Below are 13896 nucleotides of genomic sequence, written 5' to 3'. Positions count from 1 at the left end.
CTCAACCCTCTACCCTAACCCTGAGCCCCTCCAACACCCCAAACACCTTATCCCCAGTCCCAGCCAGAGCCCTCATCCCCCTGCACCCTAACCCTCCTCCTGAGCCCTGAGCCCCCTCCAACACCACAAACCCCTCATCTCCAGCCCCTGCCAGAGCTCTCACCCCCCTCCTGGCACCCTAACCCTCTGCCCCAGCCCTGAGCCCCTCCAACACCCCAACACCTTATCCCCAATCCCAGCCAGAGCCCTCATCCCCCTGCACTCCAACCCTCTGCCCCAGCCCTGAGCCTCTCTAACACCCCAAACCCCCCAACCCTAGACAGAGCCCTCACCCCCCACATTCCTACTCTCACCCGAGTCCCTGCCACACCCCAAACCCCTCATCTGCAGCCTCACCCCACAACCCTCACCCCGGCACCCCCACCCTGCGCACCCCCTCCCATCCCCAAACTCCCTCCCAGAACCTGCACCCCCTTCCTCCGCACCCCTCCCATCCCCAAACTCCCTCCCAGAGCCTGCACCCTACACCCCAATCCCCTGCCCCAGCCTACGGCCTGCACCCCAGACCTCCTCCCCCACCCAAACTCCCTCCCAGAGCCTTGGGCTGGTGGAGGGAGGAGTTTGGGCAGAGGCGGGTTCTGGGCACCACCAAAAATTATACAAACCTGCCGCCCGTGCCTGCAGTTCCTCCCAGCGCGCTCCGACCCGTCTAGCAACTGGGAATTGTTTCTAATTGTTGGGTGTTTACACAGCACCCAGCGCAGTAAGGACCTGATCCCCTGCCATTGCCACAACACAATCAGTGACTGACAGCCAGTAATTAACAGTCATAGCTGGTAATTCGTTATCAGCAGTGTCAGTATCTCTGGACCAGTCATACTGTGCTATGAAGGAGAGGAGTCTGTGTGTGCGTCTGCCCCGAGGGTGGTTTGATTTGTGCCCTGGTCACGGCCAGAGCCAGAGTCACTTTCCCGTCTGTGCTGTGGGTCAGCATCACTCCCTCTTCGCAGGCATGGCCATGGTGCCACCTCCCTCCTGCCCTTCCCCGGGGCAGCTCGTGGGTGTGACCATGGCCCCCATCACAGCATGGGTAGGGGCTACAGAGGGCGAGAAACCCAGCATCAGCTCCCAGTGTGGTGCTGTGGGCCGTGGGCTGACGCTGTCCTTGGCTGTATAAACAGGGGAGCAGAGAATAGGAGCAGGGAGGGGGTTTCACCTCTCCAGACTGGTGACGCCGATGCTGGAATACCGTGTGCAGGGCTGGGGCCACGGTGTAAAACAGATGTGGAGAGATTGGGGAGGGTTCAGAAAAAAAGCCACGCAAATGATGTGTGGGCTAGAGGAAATACCTTCCAGTGAGAGACTTAAAGAGCTGGGTCTGTTCGGTGTATGAAGGAGAAGTGACTTGATTACAGCATCTCAGCACCTTCATGGGGAGAAAACCCTGGTTACCAAAGGGTTCTTTCATTGACCAGGGACAGGCACAGGCAGAGCCAAGGGCTGGAAGCTAAAGCAAGGCACATTTCAATGGGAAATAAGGTGCACACTTTGTTTATTTTTCCTGGTGAGCATGATTATCCATGGGAAAAAACTGGCAAGGGAAGAGGTGGATTTTCAGCTCCTCATATCTCCAGATCAAGACTGGCTGCCTTTCTGGAAGGTCTGTCTCAGCCAAAAACAACTTATTGAGATCAGTGCAGAGTAAGTGGGGAAATTCTGTGCCTTTTCTTACATAGGGGCTCAGCCTGGATGATCCAATGGTCCCTTTTGGTCTTAAATCTAAGAATCTGTGAATGAGAAATGTTGGGGTGTGGGACAGAAGAGTGGCAAATTAACTGGGCGGCAGTGCCCTGAGGTGGAAGTGAAGCAGTTTCTCTGATCTGAGAGAATATAAACCCAGCTCTCTGTTTGCAGTGGGAACTCTTAGGGGATCAAGTGATGGAAATCAATGCAATTTCATGGTACAGCCAAATCTTTCGATGCTCATTACACTTTCACTATCACAGCATGCAGCTCATGGAGAAAGGAGAAGGGAAAAATGAAACAGCCATCATGGAATTCATCCTCCTGGGGTTCGGGGATCTCCCTGAACTGCAGACCCTTCTCGTCCTCATTTTCCTGGTGATCTACATTGCGACCATGGCTGGGAACATCCTCATCGTTGCACTAGTTGTGGCTGATCAGCACCTTCACACCCCCATGTACTTCTTTCTGGGGAACTTGTCCTGCTTGGAGACCTGCTACTCCTCCACCGTCCTGCCCAGGGTGCTGGCCAGTCTCCTGACTGGGGACAGAACCATTTCTGTTCCCGGCTGCATCACGCAGTTTCATTTCTTTGGTTCTCTAGCAACAACAGAGTGCTCTCTCCTGGCAGCCATGTCTTATGATCGGTATTTAGCCATATGCAAACCTCTGCACTATGGAACCCTTATGAATGTCCAGCTGTGCCTCCAGCTAGCAGCTGGGTCTTGGATTAGTGGGTTTCTAATTTGTACAATATTCACATGTGTTACATCACAGTTAATTTTCTGTGGCCCTAATGAAATTGACCATTTCTTTTGTGATTTCACCTCACTGATTCAACTCTCCTGCAGCGACGCCAGCCAGATCACCCCACTTATTTATATATTTTCCTTCTTAGATGCAGTTTGCCCTTTTCTCTTAACCCTGGCTTCCTATATTTGTATCATTGCAACCATCCTGGGAATCCCATCCACCACCGGGAGGCAAAAGGCCTTTTCCACCTGCTCCTCTCACCTCATTGTGGTGGCACTTTTCTATGGGACCATAATGATTGTCTACATGCTACCGAAATCTGGTACCTGGAGAGTCCTGAACAAAGTGTTCTCCGTCTGCTACACAGTCCTGACGCCCCTGGCCAATCCGCTCATCTACAGCCTGAGAAACAGAGAGGTCAAGGAGGCCCTGAGAAACACTGTCAGGAGGGCTGTGACCCTCACAAAGAATCCAGACGAGTTGAATGAAATGAAGATCAGTCAGTCTGGGTCCTATTGTGAAAGAAGGAGGGTCTAAGTGAGCCCGGATACAGAAATGCAGTATTCAAGAGATGTTTGTGCACACACACACACACACACACAAAATAAGAGGGAGACAGATAGTTGGGATTTTGCAGAGGAAAGGTGCGGGAGAAGATTTTGACTTTTCATTAAAACAACTGAAACCTGAAAAATTTTGCTTTTTGGCAATTGACATCTGAAAACCTTCATAGAATATCAGGGTTGGAAGGGATTTCAGGAGGTCATCTAGTCCAACCCCCTGCTCAAAGCAGGGCCACTCCCCAATTTTTGGCCCAGAACTCTAAATGGCCCCCTCAAGCATTGAACTCATAACCCTGGGTTTAGGAGGCTAATGCTCAAACCACTGAGATATCCCTCCACCACCTCCCCCCCCCAAAGTTACTTGCTTTGCTCAACATGGGGCTTGAACCCACGACTCAGAGATTAAGAGCCTCATGCTCTACCAACTGAGCTAGCCGGGCTGCTTATAATAGACTGCTCAGATGGAAACTGTCAAAAATAATGCCACGCACTGTTGTGATTGTGTTTAACCCCAGATGTTACAGAGATAAGAGGGGTGAGTTAATACCTTTTAATGGACCATCTTCTACTGGTGAAAGACACAAGCTTTCAAGTTTATACAGAAGAGCTCTTCTTCAGGTCTGGGGAACATACTCAGAGTGTCACAGGTGGAACAGATTGTTTAGCATAAGTAGTTAGAACATATTGAAAAGGACTGATATCAAGTGATCACTTTATGAAAAAAGTGTTCACATCAGGTGATGGGGTGTTTTTGTCTTTTATCATTTTCAGTGTCTTCATTTGAGAGCACAGTGATTGTCTGGTTTCATCCACATAATTCCTATTGGGACATTTAGTGCACGGCATGAAGTACACCACATGTTGTGATAGGCTTGTGTAGGATCCATAGATCTTGACAGGTATGTTGTGGTGGGTGTTGATCATTGTAGCAGTGGAGATATGGCTGCTGCTGTTGTTCTGGCCGGGTCTGGCGTCACTTTGAGTTGGTTCTGGCCGGGTCTGGTGGTCGCTTTGAGTCTGTAGGGAGCTGGCTCTGCTGATGAGGTTGGAGAAGTGAGGGGGTTGTTTGAAAGCCAGACGTGGGGATTCAGGAAAGATTTCTTTCAGGTTGTGATGCCCAACGAGTGTGGATTGCAATTTTTTAAATGGCAGGTTTCAGAGTAGCAGCCGTGTTAGTCTGTATTAGCAAAAAGCAAAGGAGGACTTGTGGCACCTTGGAGCCTAACGAATTTATTTGAGCATAAGCTTTCGTGAGGTAGAGCTCTCTTCATCAGATGCATTCAGTGGAAAATACAGTGGGGACATTTATATACACAGAGAACATGAAACAATGGGTGTTACCATACACACTGTAAGTAGACTGATCACTTAAGATGAGCTATTACCAGCGGGAGAGTTGGACCAGGGGTGGGGGAGAAAACCTTTTGTAGTGATAATCAAGGTGGGTCATTTCCAGCAGTTGACAAGAACGTCTGAGGAACAGTGGGGGGGGGGGGGGGAAATAAACGTGGGGAAATAGTTTTACTTTGTGTAATGACCCATCTACTCCCACTCTCTATTCAAGCCTAAGTTAATTGTATCCAGTTTGCAAATTACTTCCAATTCAGCAGTCTCTCGTTGGAGTCTGTTTCTGAAGTTTTTCTGTTGAAGAATTGTCACTTTTAGGTCTGTAATTGAGTGACCAGAGAGACTGAAGTGTTCTCCGACTGGTTTTTGAATGTTATAATTCTTGACGTCTGATGTGTGTCCATTTATTCTTTTACGTAGAGACTGTCCAGTTTGGCCAATGTACATGGCAGAGGGGCATTGCTGGCACATGATGGCATATATCACATCGGTGGATGTGCAGGTGAACGAGCCTCTGATAGCGTGGCTGATGTGATTAGGCAGATTCTCACCCTTAGGCCCTGTCTACACTGGAAAGTTTCTGCCCAGTAAAGCAGCTTGCTGCTCTGTAACTCCCAAGGTGTACACACGGCCAAGCCACTTAGTGCGCAGAAACTGCACACAGTTGTAGCACTTTAAAAACACCACCCCGACGAGAGGCGTACAGCTTTCAACACCGGGGCTACAGCGCCACGGTGCCAGTGTAGGCACCCTGGTCGACTACAGCGCTGTGATTGGCCTCCGGGAGGTGTCCCACAATGCCTGTGCTCACCTCTCTGGTCATCGGTTTGAACTCTACTGCCCTGCCCTCAGGTGACCAACCGTCATCCCCACTCCCTAAATTCCTTTGGAAATTTGAAAGTCCCCTTCCTGTTTGCTCGGTGACGCATGCAGTGGTCTCAGTGCATCTTTTCAGGTGGCCATGACTGCTCCATGGACCAGGCGATCCCCCGCTTGGAGTAATGCCGAGCTGCTGGACCTCATCGGCATTTGGGGAGAGGAGGCTGTGCAGTCCCAGCTGTGCACCAGCCATAGGAATTATGATACCTTCGGACAGATTTCACGATGCATGACACAATGTGTCCTGGTCCTGGCCCCTCTGCAGTGCAGGGTCAAAGTGAAGGAGCTGCAGAACGCCTACCACAAGACGCAGGAGGCAACTCCAGTGCTGTGCCCATGAACTGCTGGTTCTACAAAGAGCTGGACACGATACTCGGAGGCAACCCCACCTCCACTGCAAAGGCCCCTGTGGATGCTTTGTTGGCTCGCATGCCAGCTGAGAGTGGACCAAGCCAGAAGGAGGAAATCTTGGAAGAGGCTGTGGGGGGGAGGGGCAGGGGGACCCAGAGGGAGAGGATGACTCGGAGGCTGGAGATGCATGCAGCCAGGAGCTCTTTTCTACCCCGGAGGAGGCTAGCCAGTCACAGCTGTCAGAGCTTGGTGAAGCGGAAACAGGAGAGGAGGCCCCTGATAAGAGTATCTGATTTTGGGAATCGCCGAAGCAAGTTGCTGGAGGTAGGAGGTTGGAAGAAAGCAGCCTGGTCTCCCATCTCATGCCTATCCTGAGCGGTGGAACAGGCTGTTGATTGACTTCCTCACTTCACGGGAATCTCCCTCAGCGATCTCCAGGAAACTCCCGTGGTGATACTGGGCAATCCGCTGCCGCAGGTTCTTCGGCAGAGCTGCTTTGTTTCTTGCCCCATTAATGGTAACTTTCCCACGCCACTGTGCCATCATAGATGGGGGGGACCATTGCTGCACACAGGTGAGCCGCATGGGGCCTGGGCGGAAGCCACAGGCTTGGAGAAGACCCTCCCTTGATTCCCTGCTCACCCTCAGCAGTGAGATATCTTCTATAATGATCACCCCCTGTGTAAAGTGTGAGGACAGGAATGATTATCAGGCCCCCCCTACAGTGCTGGCTCTCCCCAAGAGCCACATGCCCAGTGTACAGCAGGCTCCAGGAAGAGTGATTTACCCTGCCCCTGTGGTTACTCACCATTTGGGGGGTCTTGTGGCTCATGTGCGCTTGCCTAGGGTCAGACAGTTAGTGACAGGTGTGTGAGTACTTCCTGTGTTTTAAAGCACTGAATCAGTGCTGTCTGTGTTGCAAACAATACTGCTTCTGTAAATGTTGCATTTAAACATACACAAATCTTTAGCTGTCCTGGGACCCCTCCTCCTCCTGGGACCTTCCCGTTCCCCTCCCTGCTGATGTATTTTTTTCATTTGACTCTCTCCTCTGGTTGTTGTCTTTTAATAAAAGAATTGTGTTGGTTTTAAAGCAATCTTTATTCTATTAATTGAAAGCAAAAAGAGCACTGCAAAGCAACATACAATTGTGTTAAACCCCCTTATTGCATCATGTGCACCAATCACCTCCTAGCATTACAAGCACTGCACTCCCGAGCATAGCAACACATATTAGCGGCTTTCAGCTTCAAATCGCTACCTCAAGGCATCCCTGATCCTTATGGCCCCACGCTGCACCCCTCTAATAGCCCTGGTCTCTGGCTGTTCAAACTCAGCCTCCAGGCGCTGAGCCTCTGCGGTCCAGCCCTGAGTGAAGCTTTCACCCTTCCTTTCACAAATATTATGGAGCATGCAGCGTGCGGCTTTAAGCATAGGAATATTGTCATCGGCCAGGTCCAGCTTCCCATAGAGGCATCACCAGTGGGCTTTTAAATGGCCAAAAGTACACTCAGTCATTCTGCACTTGCTCAGCCTGTTGTTGAACTGCTCCTTGCTGCTGTCAAGTTGCCCCATGTATGGCTTCATAAGCCATGGCATTAAGGGGTAGGTGGGGTCTCCCAGGATCACAATCATCATTTTGACTTCCCCTTGGGTGATCTTCTGGTCCAGGAAGAAAGTCCCAGCTTGCATCTTCCTGAACAGGCCAGTGTTATGCAAAGTTATGCACGTTCTGCAAAGCTATCCACAATGTCATGCATGCTGCTCAGAGTCACGGTCTTTTGGAGCAGGATGTGATTAATGGCCCTGCACACTTCCATCAACACGAGTCCAGTGGTCGACTTTCCTACTCCAAACTGGTTAGCGACCGATCAGTAGCAGTTTAGAGTAGCCAGCTTCCACAGTGCAATCGCCACGTGCTTCTCCAATGACAGGGCAGCTCTCACTCTTCTGTCCTTGTGCCGGGTGAGCTCATCACACCCCATGAATGTGGCTTTCTCATCCGAAAGTTCTTCAGCCACTGCTCATCATCCCAGACGTGCATGACGATGTGCTACCACCACTCAGTGCTTGTTTCCCCCAGCCCAAAAGCGGCGTTCCACAGTGATCAGCACCTCCATGAATGCCACAAGCAATCTCATGTTGTAGCTAGTACGCATGGCAAGATCAATGTCGCACTCCTCTTACCTTTGTAATTTAAGGAATAACTCCACTGCCACTCGTGACATGTTGGTCAGAGCGAGCAGCATACCGGTCAACAGTTTGGGATCCATTCCTGCAGCCCGAAGGGGCAGGGCATGCAGTACACAAACTGTTGAAAGATGGCACCAAAAGTGGACAGAAGCACAGGGATTGCTGGGATGTGAAGCAATGCATCACGGGGCATTGGGACTGGACCCAGGATGCCCCACGACCCCTTCCGCCTTCCCACAAGTCTTAGCAGCAGAAGAGAAAGAGGTGCTCTGTGGGATGGCTGCCCAGAATGCACCACTCCGAATACCGCTGCAAGTGCCACAAGTGTGAACACGCTATTGCGCAGGCAGCTGACAATGTGAACACACAACAGCGGTTTCCCTTCTGCACTCTCTGAGCGGCGCTGTAGCTGCCGGTGCTGTAACTTTGCCAGTGTAGACGTCCCCTAAAAGATGATACAAACAGGCTGCAGACTCTTCAGGGGAAATTTGCACTTGCTTACAGCTTGGAATCCCCGGGTGTTCCATTCACAGGCTAAAAATCCCTTTAGCCTGGGTCCAGCACTTCCCTCAGTTCAGTCTTTGTTCCTGATTTGTGTTTCCACGTGTGTTGTTGTAGGGAGAGCGAGTCCCAGCGTGATGTCATTTCCCCCTTTTATATTTTCTTCCCGCTTGCTGGAAAGCTCTTTTGCTGTGATCTGAGTCAAACAGTTCCCATTGTGTAGTGCTATCTCTGAGAGCTTTCTATTGTACATGGTTCCTGGGGTAATCCTTGTGCTTGTGTGCATTTCCTCAGTAAGCCATTAGCATTGTTTGTCCTTTGTACTGTTGTACCTGAAATGCTGCTTGTGGGTGCTTTCAATCTCACAATGTTTCAGTAACATATACATAGCTAAACTTCGTAACTTCACGTACAATGATAGCACATACAATCCAATGAGATATTACTATCTAGCAGATCAAGACTTTTCAAATGATACCTCACAAGACCTACTTTGTACAAAACATATCCTGGGGAATATTGGGGTGCCAGGGTGTCACATCCTGCATGCCCCAAACCCCTTTCCCCACCACTACTCACCATCCCCCAGCCCGATTCCTCAATAAACCTACTTCTTAAAACCTAGTACACCTCCATCCCCCACCATCCTCAAACCACTTCCTCCCCCCAAACCTCCCTCTGTCTTCACCCCAGCTCAGGGACCCTCAGGTTCTCAGCTGTTTCTCAGCTACCTCTCCAGCCTTTCCTGGGGGGCAGATTCCGATGCACCTTCCCAGCCCAGTGCTGAGATGTTTCATGTCTCCTGCTGAGCGTCTCCTCCATGGCTTTCCGTGGGAGCAGAGAGGTATCAGCATTTTGTGGGTGGTACTGAGCTCCCCCAGGAAAGGGATGTACTTTAGCAATGCACGGAATGGAGACTGGAATCCTTACAGATCAGGAAGCAGCGCTCCCTGTGACTGTGTCACAACCTTTGCCCAATACTCAGAGTGTCACAGCTAAGTACAAGGTGGAACTGATTGTTTAGCATAAGGAGTTAGTACACATTGAAAGGGACTGAGATCAAATGATCACTTTGTGAATAAAGTGTTCACAGCAGGTCCAGAATTTTTTGATAAAATGTTTGTTTCATTTGTAAATGCTGATTCTTCAAAAAAAATTAAATTAAACCTTAGTTTTGACTAAACTTTTGCCAGGAAGGTTTGAAAATTGCAACCTGAAACCAAATTTTGAAACACTGAACATTTTCATAAAATTCAATTCTTATTTTCCACCTAGCAGTAGTAAGGGGCTGGATGGGTGAGTGGCTGAGTGGATGGATAGCAAAGCTGATATTTTCTGTGAAAATAAAATCTGAATGCTGAATAGAACTTCTTAGAAAATTTTAATTGCAAAAATTATTGAGGGAAGGATGAGAATCAAAAGCACCAAAGGGAATTAGGGACATAAGTTGATTTGAAAGTCAGGGCTCCTAACTCCCTAACACACTTTTGAAAATTCCCCCAGAAGACACATAATTTATTTGTTTATTATTTATGTATTTATTCAACAATAGTTCAAGATTTTTTTCCCAGCTTTACTCATCCTGAACATGTCAGGGTTGGATTTTCAACAGTAGCTAGGGGCGTTAGGCACCCAACCGGACTATCAACAGGAACTACTGAGCACCTCCCTCTCTTAAAAAAAAATAATTCCCCTAATCCACATTCCCACCCAAAACCTTTGTTGGTGCAGAGTTCAGGCACCCAGCACAGCCTCACGCCCTTCCAGGGGCTAAACTTCAATCTCTGAAGAGCAGGAAACAAAGCATTAAGGTACATGCCACCCCTGCAGAGTAACCTTAGCTCTGCCCCTTTTGAGCTGGCCCTAGCCATTGGGAGTGAATGGATTTAAATATGCTCCTGGGTGGCTATCAGAACATATAACACCCTTTGGGACCTTTAGAGTGACGCAAACCGAACAGTGAGGGGGCAAGTCACAAAGCAGTGCCCTTAATTTGGGGCAATTCCAAAAGTTGCTTTTAAACAAGACAGGTCTGCTCAGAAAATGACAGTCTTGGGAGATTCCTCTTTAGCTCAAATACCATCATCTCTGGTTAATTTCCCTTTCGTGGGGGATAGATTCATTCAAGGCAATGACCTCATCATCCATCTAAATAATTCATTTTTATTTTCGGTCATTAAAAAAAGAAGCTATAACATAACAAAGGTATGAATTTTCCATGCAAAAAGCAATATCAAGCACATGTGTTTGACTTGTGAGTTTGCGCACAGGTGTTTGATGGGGAGTCCAGGGCTGTATTGCACAGTAATTGCTGGATGTGTTTGGTGTAAGCTTTATGTGTCTGTAAAAGTCCTCATGTATGTTTAGAACTGTCATAAATATAAAGGGAAGGGTAACCACCTTTCTGTAGACAGTGCTATCAAATCCCTCCTGGCCAGAGGCAAAACCCTTTCACCTGTAAAGGGTTCAGAAGCTAAGGTAACCTCACGGGCACCTGACCCAAAATGACCAATAAGGAGAAAAGATACTTTCAAATCTGGAGAAGGGTGAGGAACAAAGGGTTCTGTCTGTCTGTGTGATGCTTTTGCTGGGAACAGATCAGAAATGCAAGCCTTCCAACTCCTGTTAAGTTAGTAAGTAATGTAGCTAGAAAATGCATTTGATTTTCTTTTGTTTAATGGCTGGTAAAAAAAAGCTGTGCTGGAGGGAATGGATATTCCTGTTTTTGTGTCTTTTTGTAACTTGAGGTTTTGCCTAGAGGGATTCTCTATGTTTTGAATCTGATTACCCTGTAAAGTATTTACCATCCTGATTTTACAGAGGTGATTCTTTTACCTTTTCTTTAATTAAAATTCTTCTTTTAAGAACATGATTGATTTTTCACTGTTCTTAAGATCCAAGGGTTTGGGTCTGTGTTCACGTGTACAAATTGGTGAAGATTCTTATCAAGCCTTCCCCAGGAAAGGGGATGTAGGGCTTGGGGGGATATTTTCGGGGAAGACGTCTCCAAGTGGGCTCTTTCCCTGTTCTTTTTTTAAAACGCTTGGTGGTGGCAGCATACTGTTCAAGGACAAGGCAAAGTTTGTACCTTGGGGAAGTTTTTAACCTAAGCTGGTAAGAATAAGCTTAGGGGGTCTTTCATGCAGGTCCCCACATCTGTACCCTAGAGTTCAGAGTGGGGAAGGAACCTTGACATGGTGGCAGAGAGGTGGGATCATTTTGAGATCATTTTGAACCAGAAGCACAGCAGAATTTTAAAAGGTTTTTGTGACAAAGTTCCTCCTCTACCTTGGTGGGTCTTCCGCTTATTGGCGGGTTTGCTTGCCTTGGAGCTTCACGGTAGCCCTCAGTTTGAACGTTTTCGTGAACCCACAGTGCAGGTCAACTCCTCCTGTGTCTGACCAGGAGTTGGGAGGTTTGGGGGGAACCCGGGCCCGCCCTCTACTCCGGGTTCCAGCCCAGGGCCCTGTGGAATGCAGCTGTCTAGAGTGCCTCCTGGAACAGCTGTGTGACAGCTACAACTCCCTGGGCTACTCCCTCATGGCCTCCTCCCAACACCTTCTTTACCCTCACTATAGGACCTTCCTCCTGGTGTCTGATAATGCTTGTACACCTCAGTCCTCCAACAGTCCGCGTTCTCACTCTCAGCTCCGCACACACGCACCACAAACGGAAGTGAGCTCCTTTTTTAAACCCAGGTGCCCTGATTAGCCTGCCTTAATTGATTCTAGCAGCTTCTTGATTGGCTGCAGGTGTTCTAATCAGCCTCTCTGTCTTAATTGTCTCCAGAAGGTTCCTGATTGTTCTGGACCCTTCCCTGCTCCCTTACCCAGGGAAAAGGGACCTCCTTCACTTGCTGCTGGAGGTCCTTCACTTGCTTGCCCCCTGCCCTGGATTTTTCTTACTTTTTGACCCTGCTTTAGTTCCCCCCTCGACTGGGCCAGACGCTTTTTCTTCGTTTTGTTTGGGGGTTTTTTGCTGTTTTTTTGCTGCCGTTTGAGTGCTGGTCGGTTGCCAGCTTGCTGCCAGCCCTCCCCCCCCCTCCCCCGACGCCTGCTCTCGGACACTGCTATTTGCTCCAGCTGAAACCCCCGGGGGGGGGGCGGAGGACTGCCGACCCACTACCCGGAGGAGGGGAGTGGAAGCCCGCAGACCCAGCCGTTCTGCTGTATGTTTATGGCCGAGAGGAATCTTCTTATCTCTGCAACATTATATTATATTATAAAGCCAGAAGAGAAGACAGCTGACAGGAAAAATCACCAAGGGAAGCTACTAACCATCGTGGAGGGGGCCGTAAGACTGAGTAATTTTTGAATTATACACTCGTGTGGGGGGAGTTTGACTGTGTCTTAATTGCATTTGTAGGGGCACAGGGGGTGTAGCACGGAGCTGCCCCCCCGATCCATTGGTGCCCCCCCCAACACAATTACAACCGTCACGGCCCCCCCCCCCCGCCGTCCATCCCTGCTGGCAACTTGCCATCTGCCTTTGGATTCAGCTGTTTGCTTTGAATTTTGCCGTTTCGGACCAGACTCAACAGCCGACCAAACAAGACTCTTTGCACAAACGCGCGTGGGTCCACGTCCCCCCCACCACCACCCCAGACTGTTTACCCCACAGTTTGCCCCTATTACCGGACCCCAATTCCGGTTTTCCTCCCCCCATTCAGTCCGACCCATTTGGCACCCCCCCCCCCCCCCCCGCCTGCAGCCCAGGAGGGAGGAGTGGTTAATCTGCTTCCCCCTCCCCCCTCCTCCTTCTGGTATCTCCCCGTCTCTCCCTGCTCACAATGGCGGGGAATGAGAGGGGTGAGACCCCTCTAACAACCTCAGTTTCCCCTCCCCCACCTACCCCCTCCCCAACCCCCAAACCCCCCCCACCACTGCTGCCAAAACACCTGCCACCGCCCCCGCTGGGGCATTGGCAGCAGGAGGCACCAGGGCGATTACTGTCGCTGCTACGCTCACCGCCCCCCCAGATTCTAGGAAACCCCCCACAGTTGGCCGGAAAGGCCAGGGTGTGAAGAAAGGAAAGGACCCCGCTAAAACCACCAGGCCCTCCATGGCAGGGGTTGCCCCCGCCGCTGTGGCCTCGTCATCCACCATGGCGTCCCTCCCCGCTGTTCCCTCCACCAGCTCTGCGAGCGTCCCTCCCCCGGCCCCCAGGATGTATGCCCGGGCAGTGGCAGCCCTCCCCCTGCCTGCCGTCTCTTCATCTTGCCCACCCACCGCCTCTGCTACCATCAATAGCGGCCAAGGCCCCTTTCCCACCATGACCAGGAAGCACAGCGTCCATTGCCTCCTGGTCCCCGCCTCGCCCCACGTGGAGATATACATGCAGGCATTGGCGAGGGTGGTAGGACCCACGGCTATCGTGGCGGCCTCCAAAATGTACGGGAAGGTCGTCTTTTTCTTAGCATCGGAGGCTGCCGCCCAGGAGGCAGTGGAGAGGGGCCTGGCGGTGGGGGTGGTGTTTGTCCCCCTGGAGCCGCTAGAGGACCTGGGCGTTCGCCTAGTCCTCACCTCTGTCCCTCCCTTTCTACCCAATGCCGCCCTGTTACCCGCTC

At 50.3% G+C, this 13896-nt stretch overlaps 1 protein-coding gene and 1 non-coding gene across 2 annotated transcripts; one reads left to right on the top strand and one right to left on the bottom strand.

Annotated features, from left to right (window-relative positions):
• Positions 1 to 2007: 2007 nt before the first annotated feature.
• On the top strand, positions 2008 to 3033 carry LOC142068874 (olfactory receptor 11A1-like). Its single transcript, XM_075119000.1, has one exon. The coding sequence runs from the start codon at positions 2008 to 2010 to the stop codon at positions 3031 to 3033; it is 1026 nt and encodes a 341-aa protein (XP_074975101.1).
• Positions 3034 to 3426: 393 nt separating this feature from the next.
• On the bottom strand, positions 3427 to 3499 carry TRNAK-CUU (transfer RNA lysine (anticodon CUU)). The gene has a single exon. It is a non-coding gene; the product is annotated as a tRNA-Lys (tRNA).
• Between the last annotated feature and the right edge of the window lie 10397 nt (positions 3500 to 13896).

Source organism: Caretta caretta, chromosome 13, assembly GCF_965140235.1.
Source record: "Caretta caretta isolate rCarCar2 chromosome 13, rCarCar1.hap1, whole genome shotgun sequence".
NCBI lineage: Eukaryota > Metazoa > Chordata > Testudines > Cheloniidae > Caretta > Caretta caretta.
Note: the sequence above shows the minus strand (reverse complement) of the source record. Positions and strands in the feature narration are given on the sequence as shown.